At 47.3% G+C, this 20,930-nt stretch overlaps 1 protein-coding gene across 5 annotated transcripts in view; it reads left to right on the top strand.

The window, feature by feature from the left end:
- Positions 1-20,930, top strand: part of SMG6 (SMG6 nonsense mediated mRNA decay factor) — a 243,067-nt gene that overhangs the window by 120,576 nt on the left and 101,561 nt on the right. For all 5 annotated transcript variants that reach the window (XM_015118204.3, XM_077969801.1, XM_077969800.1 and 2 more), the window contains one exon: positions 10,051-10,252. In XM_015118204.3, the coding sequence (XP_014973690.1) occupies positions 10,051-10,252 (202 nt within the window). The remainder of the gene's footprint in view (positions 1-10,050; positions 10,253-20,930) is intronic.

The following is a 20,930-nucleotide window of genomic DNA, read 5'->3' as shown; positions in this document are numbered from 1 at the left end:
AAAGCAGTCTGCCTCGGCCTGCCACAGTGCTGGGCCTCTCTTTCTTATCTCTACTCTTCCTTGGTGTCTCTGTTTTTCTCCGTTTCACCCCCACCATTTCTCGTTTCCCTCTTCCTTTTCTTCCCCTACGCCGCATTCTCTGAGTGTGGTCTTCGGCTGGTGCTTTGTACCAAAGCTCCTTCATGCTCTGTGTTATGCATTTATGTGTGTTTCAGAACAAGCATCTCCAGTGTTCTTCTCTGGAGAGAAGTAATGCTGGAGGATAGATTATGGAGACCCTGGCTACTGTGGAGGGCACTTTTGGGGAGTAGGGAGGGGAGCTTGTCTGACCTGGGGACCAGCTATGTGAGTCTCCTAGAGTCATGGGTGACCTCCAGAGGGAAGGTAAAGCAGAGATTTCTGGGCAACAGTTTCTGTGTAGACTGTGTAGTCTGATTCTTCCTCCTTTCTTTCTCAGTTTTTTCCCTGTCCTTGCCTCAGGATGCACCTCTGGACTGTTATTAATCTCAGTCTCCCCATGCCCTTCCCACCTCTAGCTCTGTCACTGTGTGGTCGGCACTCACAGCATCGGACAGTTCTCTGTATCCTATCTGTGGGCCCTCCTAGGTTTCCAAAATGCACTCCAGGCTGAAGCCTTGGAGCTCCAAGCTGTGCAGCTGGGGCCACAGAAAGGAACTGATGGATCTGCTGGCTAGGGGACAGCTGTTTCTCAGCAGTGATCCCCAAAGAGTTAACATCTACAGCCTCAAACTTTTCAGGCTATTAATCTCTAAGGAGGACTAGGCAGTTGGCAGTTTTGGGAAGAAAATGCCAAGAAAGGACTCAGTTCTCCAAGTATCTAAGCCACTGCTTCTGAGCATGCACAAGGGTCACTGAGTGTCCCTTCCTTACTCTCAGGGTAGGGAGGCAGACCATCTGTACCTGGAGCCTGGGCCTTCCCTGGGTCACCTCACCTCACAACCACCGGTCGCTTAGATAGGATTCACACAGCCCCTGTTTACCCAGATCCCGGGCCACAGGTCTGCTAGCTCTCTCACGCAGCATGTCTCACTTCATCCCTCCTCCCTCTCTCACTCCTTTTTGGCTTTTGTTTGGCTGAGGAAATGGAAAGCTCACACAGGAAGTGCTGGGTCTCATTTGCTTGAGATGCTGAGTCTGTTTTCTCTTTGGATGCTGCAGCAAATGGCTCGTTGCCGGCTCTGAGCTGCTGCCCATCTTTGGGCAAGGGCTCAATCTACAGGCAGGCACGTGGTCCAAGCTACAGCCATCCCCGGCTGGGCTTCACATTCTGGGCTACAGAGAGGCAGAGGGGGTTGGGACATTTGAGTCATATTTGCTTAGTCTTCTCAGACTTCTTCACGAGGAGAGCAAATCTGACCAAATAGTATATTGAATTTAATTGCCCAGCAAATACATTACTGTAGCTGTGGATACCACTTGCTCTCTCGTGAAGCCAGACTGGGCTAGAGAGATCAGTGTAATAGAGAAAAACGTCTCCTCCTGTGCTCTCTTTCTCTCTCTCTGCAGTTAGGATCAGCAGCTGGTTATCTCTGGAATGCAAGTTTAAGCATGAAAGAGAGGCTTTGCTATCCTGGGGCCTGACCCCAAGGCATGGCTATTTAAGGACTGGTGCCCCTGTTCAACAGAGCAAACCTGGCCTGACTACCACGGAGGGTAGTCCCACCTCAGAGCCTTCAGATCAGAGGACTGGAAAATGGAATCAGAATTGCATCTTCCTCCTTTTGTTTCCCATATTCTCATGTAGCTTCCTAATACTCACTGAGTAAATACTCTGAGAGATTGGCAAGGGTATGGTGCTTCTGTGGGTTTCAAACTTTATCTTGTGCCCACCGACCTTATAGATTGAAGAGGCTTTTCTTGTAAGGTCATAGAGAGTAACACACCCCAGTGGTTCTGTAGATGCCGAAACTGTGACCCCCCGACGCTTGTAAAGTCCTTCTTGCTGCTCTTCGTTTTGAAGGGTTTGGAAATGCTCTCGAGGGAGCAGGAAGGAAATGGCTGCTGTTTAGTGCCCTTTCTTGGCATGCTTTCATTGGTCTTTGCCTGCGTTTCTTCTTTGCAAAGATACATTTCTCTGATCCTAAGATAAGGTGACCAGAGAGCCTGTTTTTCCTACAAAGAGGAAGTCCCCTTTGCTTTTCCTCCAGAAACCCCACTTGCAAATGGTCCCTCTGACACGTGGGACCCTTCTTTCATTTCTCTTCCTTCGTTCCCTCCCTGTCTTTAATTGTTACCTTCTTTCCTTATGCAGTTAGAGAATCATTGCACAGCATCTTCCCCTCTCTGAGGGGAATTCCAGGCTTCATCATTAGTTTCCTTGGTTCTCTCCTCTTCCTTCCAGTCAAGTCCACAGTAGCAGGCACATGTGAAACACTTAGGGTGGTGATGAGAGTATTGCTGGCACTGCAGAGTGAGGAGGGCAGGATTGCTGGGCATGGGGGCCTTCCCTCACTGTGGCACTTATTAGATCTGTGTGCTAGAGCCAGCATGTATGGAAGCAAGTTGATTTCCCATTTGTACCCGTTAGGGATTGTAACAGAATGGCTTCGTAATCCTAGGAGTTTGTTGGGATAGAGGATTATAGCAGGATGTGGAGAGTGGTCTGGGGCCACTGTGAAAGTTGGTGTATTTAGAACAGACTGCTGTGTTTGGAGGGCCCATCTACTTGCCCCATCTGCTAGCAGAGTTTGTGTTCCCTTCCACACCAAGCCTCTGGTGAGAAGGGAGAGGCAGCCGCGCCCCTACTTCGGCAAGTGAGCACAAGCAAAGTCGTGCTAGAGAGTAGTAGAGCTACAGGCTTCATGAACCTGAGCATAGTGACCCCTTGCATCCCAGGACCTTTGGCAAGGCTAGGGCAGTGGGACAGCCTACCTCATTTCAGTCTCTGCCGAGGCCAAATCTTCACTTATCCTGATCTCTAGTTCTCAGTAAGTGAAAGAGTCAGGGGACTTTGAGAACATCCAAACCTAGCCCAGCTGTGGCAGTTGGTTTATTGCTTTCAGCTGGTACTTGAACCCAGGTCCTAGTCTTGGAGGCTTTCCCAGGTTTAATCCCCAGAGCTTTCTCTGCAGCTGTATGACACTGCGCTGACCCCGAATGAGGATAGGAAAATAGAACCAGTGCCAAGCCAGAGTCTCTTTTTCATTTGGAGTCTGGCTGTCTGCCCATGACCAGGGTTACATAATGGGAAACATAGCTGGGGCTCTGGAGAGCCCGCGTTTCACCAGGCTGCCCAGACCTTCGCATTCTGATGCTATATATCTTCCTAATTGTAGCTCGGATGCATTTATCACACTGTTGGATTGGAGTACTGTTTAAAAAAAAAAAAACTCTAGAAATTCTTGTCCTTGCTGCTTTTCCATGGTTCGTCTTCCATAGTCTACAGAGCACAGTGGAGAAGGGTCGTCAGGAGCCCTCTGAGGTATTGTCACGTAGGGAGAAAGAGGGAGACGTAGGGCATATGCAGTAAGCTGACTTCCTCAGGGAGCTTCCGTGTGTTGACTCTGTAGATGAGATAGAAATTCTCAAGTTAAAAACAACTAGTTCACTCACCTTCATAGGGCAGCTCTGAAATAAGAACTCATCCCAAGCCTAATCGGCACCCCTTCAAGGACGCTTAGTACGTCTTCCCAAAAGGGCATTTTAGGAGGTCACTGAGTAATAGTCCATCAGCACTTCCCTGAAGGAAGTGGTGGTGACTGTGGGAAGCCCCTTTGCTACCCTGGCTCCCCACCCAGTCTCCCTGGCTCCGGGTTGGGGCGTTAGCACTGCAGCCTGGCACCAGGGGGTTCCTCTTCCTTCAAATGCTGACTGGGGCACACGTGATCTCTCCCACGGCAGGAGCCCCTGTCCCCTCCCCACGCCTCCCATAGGACTCCTTGTGAGAGGAAGGGGTGTTGGCCTAAGGCTCCAGTCTGACCCCAGCAGGGTACAGCAGCTGACCCCAGGGAGAGTACTTTCCAGCTCTGGGCTGAGGTTATTTGGGTCCAGTGTGTGCTAAGCTAAGAAGACGTGTTGGAGTGGTTACAGCTAAAAGTTTGGAGAGGCAGGAACCGTGAGAATCCGCACCAGGGAGGCCGCCGAGGGCTCCCCTCATGCCGTGGAGATGTCAAGATCCCCTAGGGGCTGCTCTTTCCCAAACATACAGTGCTGATGGGTTTAACACACCACAGTGATACGACTGAGGCTGTACATACGAGTGTAGCTTTGGAGAACTGAAATAAAATAAGGCACTGACCCCATACATGTTGGGGGCAGTAGATGGTAGAGGTGCTCTGATACTTGAGAAATCCTGGAATGAGGTTACTGTGACCTATTGCTGGTCATAGGGTTCCAGCTGCCCTGCTTAGAACGTGGAGAGGTTTATATTCTTGCAGTAGGGCAGGATGACTAAGCTTCAGAATTTGACTTGCCCTTTTGGGAAAAATTGATTTAGGGTGAGTACTCTCCCAAAGGCCCAAGTTGGCTTGTTGGTATAAACGAGAAAGATAGAAGGGATTATCTTCACCTAAGTCTTATACTCTGTAGTGGTCGGTCACCCAGTAAACATCTTATTCTTAGAGGATGGTATCTTGCTGCTCATATCTTAACTCCTGGAATGGTGACCTTTGATACCTTTGTCTCTTCTTTGTATCATGTGGCATCTAGATGACACATTGTTGCTAGAAATCTCCAGGAGCTGCCTAGAATTCTCCCCATCTCCACCCCAACCCCGGGCCTATTGAGCTACCTAGCACTGAGGTACCAGAATCAAATCCTTAGCCCGCTGCAGACAGAGTTGGCATGACATCTTGACTTTCCAAGAGGCGTGCTGAGCCATTTCAAGCCCAGGTATTATTCTTATAACTCTGCCAGACTTACTGGATTCAAGTCCATTTCTGCTGTTAGCTGCTGACTTCCCGCAGTTTTCTCCAGTGGAGTGAGAAGTTCTCCGCGGCAACAGTGGTCTCATGTTAGCCTCTGACCCCTGTGTGGAGAGTTGTAGGCCAGGATGTAATGGCCCACAGGGAAACAGTTTGAAAAAGCAGATACTGCATGTCTTAGGTGTGGCTCTCCTGTTACAGCCGTTTGTCTGTCTTTGTCTGTACCACACAGGTATCCTCTTTTTCGGCTTCCTTGTGCCTAGCTTCTGTGCCATCTTGGCTGTGTTTCCAGATCTCCTCACTCCGGGAACCAGAAGACCCAACTTGTTTCCCATCTGTGCTGCTTCTCTGATCTTCCATCGCTCTGAAACACAATGCACGGCTTCTTCTCACTCAGCTCTTTCCGGGTTTGTTCTGCAGCTGTGGAGTTTGAGTGCTAGTGTTTAAACAAGCTGGTATTACACAGGAAATGGCCACCTCCACAGGCCCCAGCAGGCTTGTAACGTGGGGTCATTGTACTTGATATTAATCACCAGTCAGCTTGTTCCCCCAGTAAAATATGAAGGAGGGTATGAGTGCTTCGTCCTCCTTAGACTTGCCAGAAAGATGGACTGAGTCTTGGTCAGGCGTTAGTGCTCCGCTGTTTTCAGACTCTCTCCTCCTCTCAGTCCTGCCCCAGTGGAGCTTTCAGAAAAAGTCCTGCCTGACCCCTTCCCTGTGAAGCTGGCAGAGTCCCTTTCTGAGCTCTGGGCAAGAAGGTAGATTACTGTAGTTAAAGTGTCTCAACTGGCATTCCTTAATCTGTCAGGGGATGCTGCAGTTGGATAACCTCTCCTGTGAGAAAAGCCACATTTTAGGAACACAGAAGCCCATGGCCTGTCTGAGAGCAGGGCTTCTCAGTTGCCTGGACTTCAGCTACCTTTCTATGGCTATTTGCAGAACTCACCTCAGCCTGAAGGGTTAATCTGATTCCCCGAGTCCATATCCCCCAAACAACCAGCCAGGAGTGTGTGTTGGTTTGTTTCTGTGAAATGTGTTTCCCCAGTCACCTGGGCTGGCCTGGGCTGCATTGTATCGGCCAGCAGCTGCACTGCACTCAAACTGACAGATACATTAAACCTTGGAATTCTGAGGCAATAAAAAGTAAATTAACTCTTATTTTTTTCCTTTCCTGGTGGACTAAGTGAATGCATGTCTGTAGGGAAGCAAGTGAGCCTTGGTTCTGAGTGCATACTTGTAACTAGTCACTGCTGGTTTGTCCCAAACTAGGATCTGGCTTTCAGACTCCAGCCAGGGGTCTGCTGTCCTGGTGTGTGGTGTGTTCTGTGGGGTTGGGCCAGTGGGTCACCTTGCAACTGCTGATCCCTGCTCACTAATCACATCACAGCTGCTGAGAGACTCCCTGGCCATCATTCTGGGAGCCATAAACAGGCTCATTGGACCCAGTTTCATATTCTCTGGCTGCCTTGTGTCTGTCTGGGGAAGAATCCGCCCTAACTTTAGTGGGATATTGTGGGCTCTGGGAATTTCCCCAAAATGTACATTGAACCAGAACAAACCAGAAGGACCTGCCTGAGCCCACAGCACTCTAGAGGGTCCGTTTAGAATCAAAAGTTGTTTGAGATTATTTGGGAAACCTTTTGGGAAGTTATTTCCCAAGCATTTCCAAAAGAGTGGCAGCTCTTTACAGATCCTCACCCCACCCGAATTTGACTTTTGGCTCCTTGGCCCAGGCCAACCTTGAATCCATAGGGTCGAAGGACTGCTGTCGGGTGAAGGTTAGAAGGTGCTCCTGGTTGGGATGAGGAATTAAAGCAGGAAAACGTTAAACTTTTCTCCTTCTACAGACAGGAAATCCTATGTTCACCCACAGAACTGACCTCCCAGCCCAGAGGCCTGATTGGGGTAAGCTGAGGTGATGTTGCCCAGCTTCCAGGAATTACCTCATCCTTTTACAAATACCTTAACTTTTGAGTTCAGACATCTCACCTGGTTTTTCAAAGCACCTCTTCCTTTGAGTTTCCTAACACTCCCTCACTCCTGTAGAGAGTCACTGTGTAGCCCGTGGGTCTCTGGGTAGTTGTGTTCATGTCTGTGGTGTTTGATGAAAGGAGATAACTGATGACATGAATGTGAACTGAGTTTGGGTGATCCCCCTGAAACACCAGAAGAAGGCAGCTACTCACAACCAGAGTACAAGACCAATCGGAATTAACCAGAGCAGAAATGACCTCTCATTGAAGACTTTGTGTATTTCCTGGGTTCTGCACAGTCTAGCTTGGCTCTTGGACCACTTTTATTTATATTTCTGAGTTGGGAACTCTGGGCACTCCCTACGTCTTTTGGCATCAGCTGCTGTCTTACAAATCAACATTGAGGTAGGGATTCTCAGCCATCTTATTTTTGCAGTGAGTCTTAAGGTTTTGGTACAAGGTGGGTGGTAATGGGCAAAAAGGCATATGTGGGCAGGGGTCCCTAGTGGTGGCCAACAGTCTCTGGGAGGAGTCAGTTTTGGTTTATCTGAGCCTTAGGGGACAGGAGAGCATGGTAATGAGAACCACATGGTACCACATATTTCTTCATCTTGGATCCAAGATGGTAGGGGTGGGAGGATGAGAGAGGGATGTGGGGCCTCCCACTGTGGCAGCCGTGGGTAATTTTCGGCCGCCTCTCTCTGGCTGGGGATGCTGCTGCCCACACCACCCCCAACCCCCAGCTATGTCCTGCAGCAGCCTTGACCTGCACAGCACCAACCAGGGCCCCCAAGCCAAAAATTCAGCTGGGAGACTTTTCACCTTCTTCCTTCTCACTGTCGTCTTTCCTGTTTATTTTCCAAATTGCTGCTCTGCAGCCGAGCAGTGCCTGTTGGCCAAAGCTCACCAGTGCTGTGGGATCAGACTCAGGCAGTGGGCTCAAGTGGCCAGCAGGGCACTGGGGGAGGAAGCGGGGAACTGGAAGAGCCTCCCTGTGCGTCTCCCATGGGCAGCACTAACCTCGGAGGCGGCCCTGAGCAGTCCTATCACATCCGGTGCTTGTCTCTGCAGCCGGGACCGGAGGATAAACTATCAGGGCTGTGGGGCAGTGCATCATTCCTCTTATTATTTTCTTCTCTGCAGATGGGGTCGTGGAAAGTTCAGTTCCTTTTAACCCTCGAAGTTCTGTTTATTCTACAGCTGGTAGCCTGAATGCCGCGTTTCCCATTACATCACAAAGGAGCTCAGGCAGATCTCTGCACAGAAACGTGTTGCAACTGTTTATTTTTTTCCATATTTAAACATTTCTGACAGCCAAACCCGGCTGAGCCAAAAGATGGAGCTTTGTGAATGAGTCTGGTTGTCGGTGTCTGCGCTGAGAGAGGCTTTCAAAAACTCGTCCCTCCGGTGATTCTTCCCAAACATGTTCTTTTTCCTGGGTAAAGCCTGTGAAGCGAGTTACTTCTGCAGTACACGTGTGTTGATTATGTGCCGTTGTGTGATTAATGGGGCTGTGTTCTGCCTGGTTCCCAGGACACTCTTGAAAACAAGATGTTTCATTTCATTGCCTTTTCCTAGTGCAATGATTACAGTAAATAAACCAGTGCAGCCTCCTTCCACCTGGAGCCAGTCAGGGAGTTCCCATCCCTCTGCTCCACTTTCTTCCCCACTGTCACCTTCAGTGGCATGTGCCTCGAATGCTTTCTTTTCTGCCATCCCCCGAAGATTCTTAGTCTCCAAGAGAAACAAATTGCTTAGATCTGAGACCCCTCCCTAGTAGGACTCATAGGCAGTAACTCCACTGGGGAGATTCCAGGATGATTCTTCTTGGGTGTTTTTAGTGAGAGGGTCTCACTGTGTTGCCCAGTCTGGTCTTGAACTCCTGGCCTCAAGTGATCCTCCCTTCCCATGTTCCCAAAGTACTGGGATTACAGGCGTGGCCCACCACACCCAGCCCAGGATGATTCGTACAGCTCTCTTTACATACTGCCTCTTGCCACTCTAGCTCGTGAATCTAATTGTGAAGCTTGTCTTTGTAATTCTCCTATGGATCTCTCTTCTTTTAGAGTAAAACTCAGCATCCATAGGACACTATCTGTTCCAGACTCCTAGTTAGGTGCTTCCCTGGAGAAGAAAGCCACGTCTGTAGCCTTGGCTGGCCTTATGTCTTTACCACAATTTGGAGTATCCCTGGGTAGGCAGAAAAAAAAAAAAAAAAAGTCTTATGGATCCTCAACACCCACCAAAGCAGGACTCTGGCCCACAGTCAATTTTTGACAAGTGATGGTGACAGAGAAATGAACCTCTTTTTTTATAATTCTACCCTGAAATTTTAATTAGGGAGAGCCAGACTTCGCAGTTTCAAGGTTTCTTCTCAGGTTCAACCAGGACCTGGTGATACACAGTTAAGCCAGCCGTCCCAGTTTGCCCAGGACTGGGGGGTTTCTGGGGATGTTCAGTGCTAAAACCGGGACAGTCCCACACAAACCAGAATGGTTGGTCACCCTGTATCTAACCTTCCACACATGAGAGAAAGGAGAGGCATGGAATGGCTGAGACAGCGCTAATGAAGTGTGTAAGAGGCTTTACCTTCCTGTGAGGATCTTGATGGGCCAGGAATGAAGTTTTTGTTTGTTTGATTGATTGATTGATTGATTGATTGATTGCCTGCCTGATTGCCTGCCTATGTGTAGGGAAGAGATTTCTAAAGCATTGTAGGAGGAAAACCTGCATGACTCTTGCTGTATTGTGACTAGACCCGCCATGGCTGTGGCTGGGGGAGGAGAGGCTGGTGCTCAGTATGGCATATACTTGGCTGGACAGCGGTGGGGAATTCTGGGAGCAGCCTCAGGCGCTGGCTGTCTAGAGTGTTTGAGTGAGCGTCTCAGGCACACTGTCTGGAAAGATGACAGGGCCCTGCATTAGGCAACTGATTCTCTAAATTCTTTTTCCTCTCTGGTGAGGATTACAAACTCCCCCTAATCAATTTCCACTTTGTGTAGCTCCACATACACATACCTTAGATTGCTGCCTTGGGCACAGTTTTGTTTCCTCCCATTTGGGGTATGATTTCCTGGCAGATGCCAGCCTAGACAACATTTGCTGCAAGTACTTCCCTGCTCGCAAGTACTGAGAATTCTTTTTTTTACTGGCTCCTCTTTAGAGCTGCTCTTTTTTTACCTTATTTCTCACAGTGTTGCTGTGGATGTGTGGTCGACGCTGGCTGATTTCTGTAACATACTGACTGCAGTGAATCAGTCTGAGGTGCCACTGTACAAGGACCCGGATGATGACCTCACCCTTCTTATCCTGGAAGAGGATCGGCTTCTCTCGGGCTTTGTCCCCTTGCTGGCTGCCCCTCAGGACCCCTGCTACGTGGAGAAAACCTCGGATAAGGTCAGCCCCAGGCCAAACATCCCTCCCCATTTGCCCCTCCTCTTAATTCTCCAGACTTTTTTATTCTTGGGAAGTTTTCTGTGCAAATGGAACATGATTAAGTCATTGAGAAGGGTGTTAAGGGAAAATATCGACCTTTTAGCCGCTGACATCCAGCTCTGTGTCCTGAAAAAAAAAAAGCCCTCTCGACTTCCTTTGGTGTGTGTGTGTGCTCGCTGGCATGTTGTATATACGATCATTTCCTCACTTGTTTAAATAGTGCAGCTTGTGTTGGCAGTGCTCTCACTCAGCTCCAAATGGTTTGCATCATGCTCAAAGCACCCTCCTTTCTCCCCCCTTCCTCCCCCCGCCCCGCCCCACCACAAAACTCTGCACTAGGAAAACAGCCAGGGCTTTTTCCCTTCTCTAAGGAGGAGAGTGATAAATAGGTGACTAGAGAGAAGCAGACACCATGTGTTCACTTAGAAAAAAAACTTGTAGGAATATGAAGCATTCCCCGCTGCCTGGTTTCTATTTTCCTTCCTCTGAGGACTGTGTTTTAACCTGAACGTTTTTCTTGCCTGTCTGTTTATAGAAAACAAAGCCGATTCCCTGTTGCTGATGGGGACTGTGGAGCTCTTAGTCTCTGCTTAACAGTTGGGTTTTCAGCCAGGTAAAGAGTAGGGCAGTCCAGTCGGCCTCACCTTTCCCACGTGTAATAACAGTTACTAGGCTAGGGACATAGTAGCCACCGAGCTCGGGAGCGAAGTGCTGTGTGGAGGCAGGAAGACCCTGTGACTGACTTCTCTGCAGAGCAGTGAGCATCACGTCCCTTGAGGGACAGGCCTTCAGGGAGGTTCCGCAAATGTCTTCTCAGGAGAAAGTCTTTTGACCTAGATGAAGTATATACTAGGGACATAGGGAGATGTTAAAAAAAAAAAAAAAAAGTAAAAGTTCCAAACATGAACCACAAATATGAGAGGCTTTATATAGAATATAAAGTCTTGGCCTGTTGCAGTGGCTCACACCTTTCATCCCAGCACTTTGAGAGGCGGAGACGGGAGGATCGCTTGAGCCCAGGAGTTTGAGACCATCCCAGGCAACATGAGAAGCCTGTCTCTAAAAACAAACAAACAAACAAACTGTTTTTAGTATAAAAGAGTATTTGTTCACCGTAGGAAATTTGGAAAACACACGCAAATAAAAAGAAGAAAAATTATCCGTAATCCTTCTTTCTACCCAGAAGTAAGAGCAGTTATTTTGCGATCATATATAATCATATTTAATTTCTAGTATACACACACACACACTCTTTTCAGTAAAACTGGAGGTTATATTTATATTAATATATACTATTTGTTTTTCTTTCTTTTTTTTTTTTAGATAGGGTCTCACTCTGTTGCCCAGGCTGGAGTGTGGTGGCACAATCTCAGCTCGCTGCAACCTCCGCCTCCCAGGCTCAAGCAGTCCTCCTACCTCAGCCTCCCGCATAGCTAGGACTGCAGGCACCCACCTCCATACCTAGCTAATACTTGTATTTTTGAATAGAGATGGGGTTTCACCATGTTGCCAGGCTGGTCTCTAACTCCTGAGCTCAAGCGATTTACCTGCCTCAGCCTCCCAGAGTGCTAGGATTATAGGTGTGAGCTAACGTGCCCAGCTGTATATACTATTTGTAATCTGCTTTTTTCCTCATGTTTTTAATATATTCTTATATGGAATCATTTTTTATAGTTACCCAGAATTCTTTTATATTCCAAGATTTCTTTAACCCATCTTTGCTTTATTGAATCAAGAGAATGTTCCCAATTTTTTTACAGTTATAAACAGTGAATCAGTTTCTTGTAGCAGAAGTTGAGCATATATTCCCTTTGGTTAAATTGCTGTAAGTAGATTAAGGTTCTGGACATTGATATATCAAAAACTCATATTCTTTGGATGCATTTAATGGCTACTATATCTTGGGAATCAGAGAACCCTTCTTTCCCAAGAGGAATACTTATTTTATGCCTTTCCAACAAAAACTTAGAGTGAAATTCTGCTGTTCTAGTCTCAGAATGGGCAGATAATGGGGATTTGTAGTACGTGAGGCTGCGGACAGCTAACAAGTTGTTTTGTACGTGTGGGAGATGTTCAGTTAGAAGAGAGGCTGGATGATGTGGCTTGGGCCGGAGGATCCTCATACTCTTCTTTTGTGATCACAAGGTGGTCTTGATTCCAGAGGATGCTTTTGGGAGTTGGCTATTGAAGCTGTCTTTTAGTGTGGGACAGGTGCCGAGTAGAAGAGTACTAACCAGCTTCAGACTCTTCCCACGCCCCATCTACATCAGCTCTCCTAGCTCTAGTGTCAGATACCACGTATGTGTTCTGGCTCCAGGAGAGCACACAGCCAGCACACCAGCCCTCAGCCTATGTAGTGATCCACAGGCTACCTAGGCGGCAGTTGCGGCTCAGTGAGACTAAGGTAGGTCTCCACTTCAGGGACTGTGAAACAGGTATGTCAAATCTGACATGTCCAAATCCAAACTCCTGAATCCTGCCCCACCCGCTATCCACCATCCTGGTCTTCCTTTACCCTTTCACATCTTGGTAAATGGCAGCTTTGATTTTTGGGCTGCTCATGTCAAAATGCTTGGGGTTATTCTTGGCACTTCTTTCTCACACTTCCATATCTAATCCACTGGCAGTTAATGTCTTCTTTACCTTCAAAACACGTACAGGTACAATTCTCTCTTCCCACTGCACCCCGGTTCAGTTCGCTGAAATGCCTTCTGACTGGTTGCTCTGGTTCCTTTCCCCTTCTACTCTTCAGTCTGTTTTTAAAATATCAGTAAAATCGTGTCATTTCTTAGTTCAAAACCTTCTGATGATTGCTCTTATCACTTAGAGTAGAGGCCAAAGTTTTAGGCCGGGCGCGGTGGCTCACGCCTGTAATCCCAGCACTTTGGGAGGCCGAGGCGGGCGGATCACAAGGTCAGGAGATCGAGACCACGGTGAAACCCCGTCTCTACTAAAAATACAAAAAACTAGCCGGGCGAGGTGGCGGGCGCCTGTAGTCCCAGCTACTCGGGAGGCTGAGGCAGGAGAATGGCGTGAACCCGGGAGGCGGAGCTTGCAGTGAGCCGAGATCGCACCACTGCACTCCAGCCTGGGCTGGGCGACAGAGCGAGACTCCGTCTCAAAAAAAAAAAAAAAAAAAAAAAAACCAGAAAAATCTGCAAAAGGGCCAGGCATGGTGGCTCACACCAGTAATCCCAATATTCTGGAAGGCCAAAGTGGGAGGAGCACTTGAGGTCAGGATCTCTAAACCAACCTGGGTGACATAGTGAGGCCCTGTTTTAAACAAGTTTAAATAAACAAGTTTAAAAATAGCCAGGTGTGGTGGCAAGCACCTGTAGGCCCAGCTATTCAGGAGCCTGGGGCGGGAGAATTTTTTAAGTGCAGGGGTTCGAGGCTCATTATGATTGTGCCACTGCACTCCAGCCTGGGTCTCAGAACGAGACCCCGTCTGAAAAAAATAAAAAAGAAATTTGAAAAATATAAACATTTCCTCCAGCTTCTAGGGTTCATTACTAGGAAACGTAAAACATATCTCAGGTGCTCGTCTGTGGCAGCAGTGTGAGCAGTTTTATTACTGGTCGAGATTAGTCTCATGTTTGGTCCTGCCTTGATGCTTATTCTGCAGATATTCACTAAACACGTATTGCCAACACCGCCTGGGAGACCCAGACACGTAAGGCAACTGTCTTCCTAGTTTGAGAGAGAGTCTGTGCCATGTGTGAAGATGTGAATGGCAGCATCAGTGAATTTGAGGAGTTCTTGAGTTTTGTTGAGCTGGTAGTATCCAAGTGAAGGCATTGCTTCAAGAGCACTGATTTGGCATTAATGTTATCATTGTGTCTTTGAACCAGAAAAGTTTTCACCTTATATGCCTCTGAGTGCAAATACTCTCTTTGTTCCATTCTTTTCTTCAGTAATTTCTGCTCTACTGTTGTGTTAGATCTCCATTCTTTGTCCTATATGTCACTTTTTCTGTCATCACTTTAATCGGTTTTTGCTTTTCTTCTGCATTCTGGGAAGGTTTCTCAAGTTTGTCCTCTTTATATATTTTTATAGCATTGATTCTACTCTTTACTACTTCTAGTTCAGGTTTTAAGTCTGCTGTTGCATTATTTGTTCTCTTACATTGTATCTGACAACCTTTATTTTTTGCCTGTCTTTTAGTCAGTCAGTCCCTTTATATCTTTTTTTTTTTTTTTTGAGACGGAGTCCCACTCTGTCACCCAGGCTGGAATACAGTGGTGCGATCTCGGCTTACTGCACCCCCTCCGCCTCCCAGGTTCAAGTGATTCTCTTGCCTCAGCCCCCCGAATAGCTGGGATTACAGGGGCGTGTGCTGCCACACGTGGGTAATTTTTTTGTGTTTTTAGTAGAGACAGGGTTTTGCCGTGTTGGCCAGGTTGGTCTCAAACTCCTGACCTCAAGGTGATCTGCCGGCCTCAGCCTCCCAGAGTGCTGGGATTACCGGCATGAGCCACCATGCCCAGCCTCAGTCCCGTTATATCTGTCTTTGCTTTCTCATTCTTCTTTTAACATACTTCACAGAGTCTATAATTTGAAGAATTCGGTTGAAGGTCGGGAGCAGTGGCCCATGCCTGTCATCCCAGCACTTTGGGAAGCCAAGGCAGACAGATCACTTGAGCCCAGGAGTTTGAGACCAGCCTGGGAAACATGGCAAAAACTTGTCCCTACAGAAAATATAAAAATTAGCCAGGGTTGATGATATTACACCTGTAGTTCCAGCTAATCAGGAGGCTGAGGTGGAAGAATTGCTTCAGTCCTGGCAGTCTAGGCTGCAGTGAGCTGTGATTGTGCCACCATACTCCAGCCTGAGGGACAGATTGTTTTCTTGGACCTCAGCTTTAGTTTCTACAGCTTGATGCTTGTCACTTACATTTGTTTGAACAAAGAAAGATACACTTGTTTCAAACAGATTAGGTAGATTCTCACTGGCTACCTTCTTTGTCTACAGTATTTTTTTTTTCTTGGAGGTGGAGTCTGACTCTGTCTCCCAAGCTGTAGTGCAGTAGCATGACCCCGGCTCACTGCATCCTCCACCTAACAGGTTTAAGTGATTCTCCTACCTCAGCCTCCCGAGTAGCTGGGACTACAGGCGCCCGCCCCCACGCCCCATTAATTTTTGGTTTTTTTTTTTTTTTGAGACGGAGTCTCACTCTGTGGCCCAGACTGGAGTGCAGTGGCGCAGTCTCGGCTCACTGCAAGCTCCGCCTCCCGGATTCACACCATTCTCCTGCCTCAGCCTCCCGAGTAGCTGAGACTACAGGCACCCGCCACCTCGCCCGGCTAATTTTTTGTATTTTTAGTAGGGATGGGGTTTCACTGTGTTAGCCGGGATGATCTTGATCTCCTGACCTCGTGATCCGCCCGCCTGGGCCTCCCAAAGTGCTGGGATTACAGGCGTGAGCCACCGCACCTGGCCATTTTGTTTCTTTCTGTTTTTGAGACAAGGTCTCAGTCTGTCACCCAGGATGGAATGCAGTGGTGTGATCGTAGCTCGTTGCAGTCTCGACCTCCTGGGTTCAAGCGACCCTCCTGCCTCAGCCTCCTGAGTAGCTGGGACTACAGGCGCCCGTCACCTCCCCTGGCTAATTGTTTTTACTTTTTTATTAGAGACAAGGCCTCACTGTGTTGCCCAGGCTGGTCTCAAACTCCTGAGCTCAAGCGACCCTCCCGCCTTGGCCTCCCAGAGTGTGCCCACAGGTAATAGTTGAAAGCCCTCGCTCAAGTATAGAGTTTGTACACATTGAATATCCCTAGTCCAAAAATCTGAAATACAAAAGACTCTAAAATCCAAAGCTTGATTTCAGATTTTCCAATTAGGGATGCTCGACCAGTAAGTATAAAATGCAAATATTCCAAAATCTGAAACACTTGTGGTCCCAGGCATTTTGGATAAAGAATAACCTGTATTAGCAAGTCATTAACCTCAAGGGAGTGGGAAGGGGACCAAGTGGTGTGCAATGTCGATAAATGAATTTATTTTCTACGTTTTCTGTTCTGTATACAGTGGAGCTACTATATCAGAGCTAGTCGCTCATGTCTAGTTTTCAGGTTTTTTTTCCAGTCTCTTTCATATAAATGATATTGCAACGTCCTGTCACCTTCTTGGAGCTTTGGCCTACCATGTGAAGAAGAAATTCTGTCATTGGGCCACTTTCCGTTTAGTGTGGGAATTTGCCTTAGACCTCTCTGAACTGCTGTATCATTGCGAGTGGTACTGATTTATAGCAGTGAGAAAGCTTCCAAGTGGTGGTCTGCGTCTGCCTCATGAGCTGTCCTCACCCTTTGTGGTAGGCAAAGTAACGCCCCTCCCCAAAGAGGTTTGTGTCTTCTCTCTCTGAAACCTGCTACGTGTTACCTTACGTGACAAAAAGACTTTTGCAGATGTCATTAAGGTGTTTTTGTTTTTGTTTTTGTTTTCTTTTTTTGAGATAGAGTTTCGCTCTGTCATCCAGGCTGGAGTGCGGTGGCTCAGTCTTGGCTCACTGCAACCTCTGCCTCCCGGGTTCAAGTGATTCTCCTGCCTCAGCCTCCAGAGTTGCTGGTACTACAGGCACGTGTCTTCACGCCCGGCTAATTTTTGTGTTTTTAGTAGAGATGGGGTTTTGCCATGTTAGCCAGGCTGATCTCAAACTCCTGACCTCAGGTGATCCACCCACCTCAGCCTCCCAAAGTGCTGGGATTACAGGCATGAGCCACTGCGCCCGGCTGGGTTTTTTGTTTGTTTGTTTGTTTTTCTTTGAGATGGGAAGTCTCACTCTCTTCCTCTGTCACTCATGCTGGAGTGCAGTGGCATGATCTCAGCACACTGCAACCTCTGCCTCCTGGGTTCGAGTGATGATCCTGCCTCAGGCTCCCTAATAGCTGGGATTACAAGTGCATGCCACCACGGCCAACTAAGTTTTGTTGTTGTTGTCATTGTTGTTGTTGTTTTCTGAGACAGAGTTTTGCTCTGTCTCCCAGGCTGGAGTGCAGTAGCGTGATCTCGGCTCATTGCAACCTCCATCTCCTGGATTTAAGCGATTCTCCTGCCTCAGCCTCTTGAGTAGCTGGGAGTACAAGCACCTGCCACCATGCCCAGCTAATTTTTGTATTTTTAGTAGAGATGGGGTTTCACCATGTTGGCCAGGCTGGTCTTGAACTCCTGACCTCAAGTGATTCACACACCTCCACCTCAGCCTCCCAAAGTGCTGGGATAACAGGTGTGAGCCACTGTGCCCGGCTCTGGCTAAGTTTTTGTATTTTTGTACTTTTAGTACAGTAGGGTTTCACCCTGTCATGTTGTCGTCGTTTTCTGAGACAGAGTTTTTCTCTGTCACCCAGACTGGAGTGCAGTAGTGTGATCTCGGCTCACTGCAACCTCTGTCTCCTGGGTTCAAGCGATTCTCCTGCCTCAGCTTCTTGAGTAGCTGGGACCACAAGCACCTGCCACCACACCCAGTTAATTTTTGTATTTTTAGTAGAGATGGGGTTTCACCCTGTTGGCCAGGCTGGTCTCAAACTCCTGACCTCAAGTGATCTGCCCGCCTCAGTCTTCTCACAGAGTAAGCAACTGCATAACCACCAAGCAAGCAGCTCAAGAAACAGAATAAGATAAGGGCAATGAGTTACCATTTCCATTCAGTCTGTGTTGGGCCTAGTCAGTACAGTAAGACATGAAAAAAAAAAATGAAGTATTAATAAGACTCTTGGAAGGGAAAAAATAAAGCTGTTTTTATTTGTAGATAATAACATGATACATTTAGAAAATCCCCAAAAAGGATAAATTATTAGAATTATTCTAATAATAAGTAAATGTAGCAAAGTTGGTGGATATAAAGTCATTGTACAAAAATCAATCCCATATCTACATACCAGAATCAAACAAAATGAAGGTTTGGTGCCTGGCACGGAGGCTAACACCTGTAATCACAGCACTTTGGGAGGCCAAGGTGGAAGGATCACTTGAGTCCAGGAGTTCGAGATCAGCCTGGGCAACACAGCATCTCTACTAAAAATTTAAAAAATCAGCTGGGCTTGGTGGCCTACGCCTGTGGTCCTAGCTACTTGAGAGATTGAGGTGAGTGGATCACTTGAGCCCAGGAGGTCAAGGTTGTGAGCTATGATCATACATCTGCATTCCAGCCTGAGTGACAGAGCAAGACCCTGTCTAAAAAGTAAATAAAATAATCTTTGTATTATAAAATAAATGTTCACTTAGAAATATTTTTTAAAAAATCAGTGTTGGCCGGGCGCGGTGGCTCAAGCCTGTAATCCCAGCACTTTGGGAGGCCGAGACGGGCGGATCACGAGGTCAGGAGATTGAGACCATCCTGGCTAACACGGTGAAACCCCGTCTCTACTAAAAATACAAAAAACTAGCCGGGCGAGGTGGCGGGCGCCTGTAGTCCCAGCTACTCAGGAGGCTGAGGCAGGAGAATGGCGTAAACCTGGGAGGTGGAGCTTGCAGTGAGCTGAGATCCGGCCACTGCACTCCAACCTGGGCGACAGAGCGAGACTCCGTCTCAAAAAAAAAAAAAAAAAAAAAAATCAGTGTTAGCAGCCAGGCATGTTGGTTCACACCTGTAATCCCAGTACTTTGGGAGGCTGAGGTAGGAGGATCACTTGAGCCCAGGAGTTTAAGACCAGCCTGGGCAATATAATGAGACCTTGTCTCTATAAAAAATAAAAAAATCAGTAAGGTGTGGTGGTGTGCATCTGTAGTCCCAGCTACTTGAGAGGCTGAGGTGGGAGGATCACTTGAGCCAAGGAGGCAGAGGTTGTACTGAGCCTAGATTACACCACTGCACTCCAGCCTGGACCACAAAGGGAGACCCTTTCTCAAAAAAAAAAAGAGAGAGAGAGAGAGAGAGAAAATCATGATTAGCAATATGGAAAAGAAAAGATTTTCTTGATCCGCTACCCAGAGATAACTACTGTTTCTTGTTCCATGTTGCTCCATATGTTCCAACCTAGAAGGATGGATGATAGGTAGATGGATGACTGGATATAAGTGAAATTTTTTGCTTATTTGTTTATTTATTAGAGACGGGATCTCAGCTGTGTTCTCCAGGCTGGTCTTGAACTCCTGGCTTCAAGCAATACTCCCGCCTCAGTTTCCTGAATAACTGGGATTGCAGGTGCAAACCACCATGTCCAGCACTGATTTTTGCCTTTTTCTTTTTTTTTTTTGTTTTCTTTTTTGAAACTGAATCTCACTCTGTTGCCCAGGCTGGAGTGCAGTGGCGCAATCTGGGCTCACTGCAAGCTCTGCCTCCCGGGTTTGCACCATTCTCCTGCCTCAGCCTCCCGAGTAGCTGGGACTATAGGCGCCTGCCACCAATGCCTGGCTAATTTTTTTGTGTTTTTAGTAGAGACGGGGTTTCACCATGTTAACCAGGATGGTCTCGATCTCCTGATCTCGTGATCCAACCGCCTCGGCCTCCCAAAGTGCTGGGATTACAGGCGTGAGCCAGCATGCCTGGCCGATTTTTGCTTTTTAACTGAAATAGAATCAAACTGTATGTCTTGTTTTGTAATATACTTTGTTTACTTAGCAGTAAGCATATATTTCCATGTTTACCTATAACATGAATTTAAGAGCTGCACAATATTGTATGAATATATTATAATATTTGTTTAGTCCTTAATCATTAGACATTTTATAGGAAGTTAATGACTTATCTGTTTTGTAAACGATGCCATCTCAGGCAGCCTTACACGTAAGTCTTTTGTTCTTACCCTTTGAGATAGTTTCTCCTTCTTAGACCTCCCTCTCTATCATTTCATAGATATCTAAAGCGACTTAGAATAGTTCCCGAGGATAAACAAAGAAGGAAAAGTTCATATGAGTGGAATAGAATGCTCAGACCGAATTTACCACATCTTTCCCTCTGGATTGAATATTCTTCAAATCTTGGAATGCCCTGGATTCAAAGTCTAGAATTTGAGTCTTTGAAGTGAGAATATGATTTTTTTTTTTTTAAAGACAAATCCTTGAGACTTCAGAGTGCTCTGAGTGGTACTAAAGATACGTAGTCTTATCTACATCATTTAGGAGGTGTGTTCAAGGGCAAAAATATGAGAGTAGTGGCAGTGCAACATCTAAGGACCAGAGACTCCAAACTTTGGAGGCAAGATTGCTTATAAATGAACACTGACTGATGATGATGACTGGTATGTAAAAACCTGAAGACTAGTGAGCCGAGATCACGCCACTGCACTCCAGCCCGGGTGACAGTGTGAGATTCTGTCTCAAAAAAAAGGCTGGGCGTGGTGGCTCATGCCTGTAATCCCAACACTTTGGGAGGCCAAGGCAGGCAGATCAACCCGAGGTCGGGAGTTCGAGATCAGCCTGGCCAGCATGATGAAACCCTATCTCTACTAAAAGTACAAAATAGCCGGGCTTGGTGGCGCATGCCTGTAATCCCAGCTACTCGTGAGGCTGAGGCAGAATTGCTTAAATCCAGGAGGCAGAGGTTGCCTTGGTGAGCTGAGATCACACCACTGCACTCCAGCCTGGGCAACCAGAGCAAAACTCCATCTCAGAAAAAAAAACGAGGATCAGTTATGTGAGCATGCCTGCCTGCCTAGCCTTCCTAACTACCTACATACATACCTACAACCTTTGTCTCAAGTC

The sequence above is a fragment of the Macaca mulatta genome, chromosome 16 (assembly GCF_049350105.2).
Source record: "Macaca mulatta isolate MMU2019108-1 chromosome 16, T2T-MMU8v2.0, whole genome shotgun sequence".
NCBI lineage: Eukaryota > Metazoa > Chordata > Mammalia > Primates > Cercopithecidae > Macaca > Macaca mulatta.
Note: the sequence above shows the minus strand (reverse complement) of the source record. Positions and strands in the feature narration are given on the sequence as shown.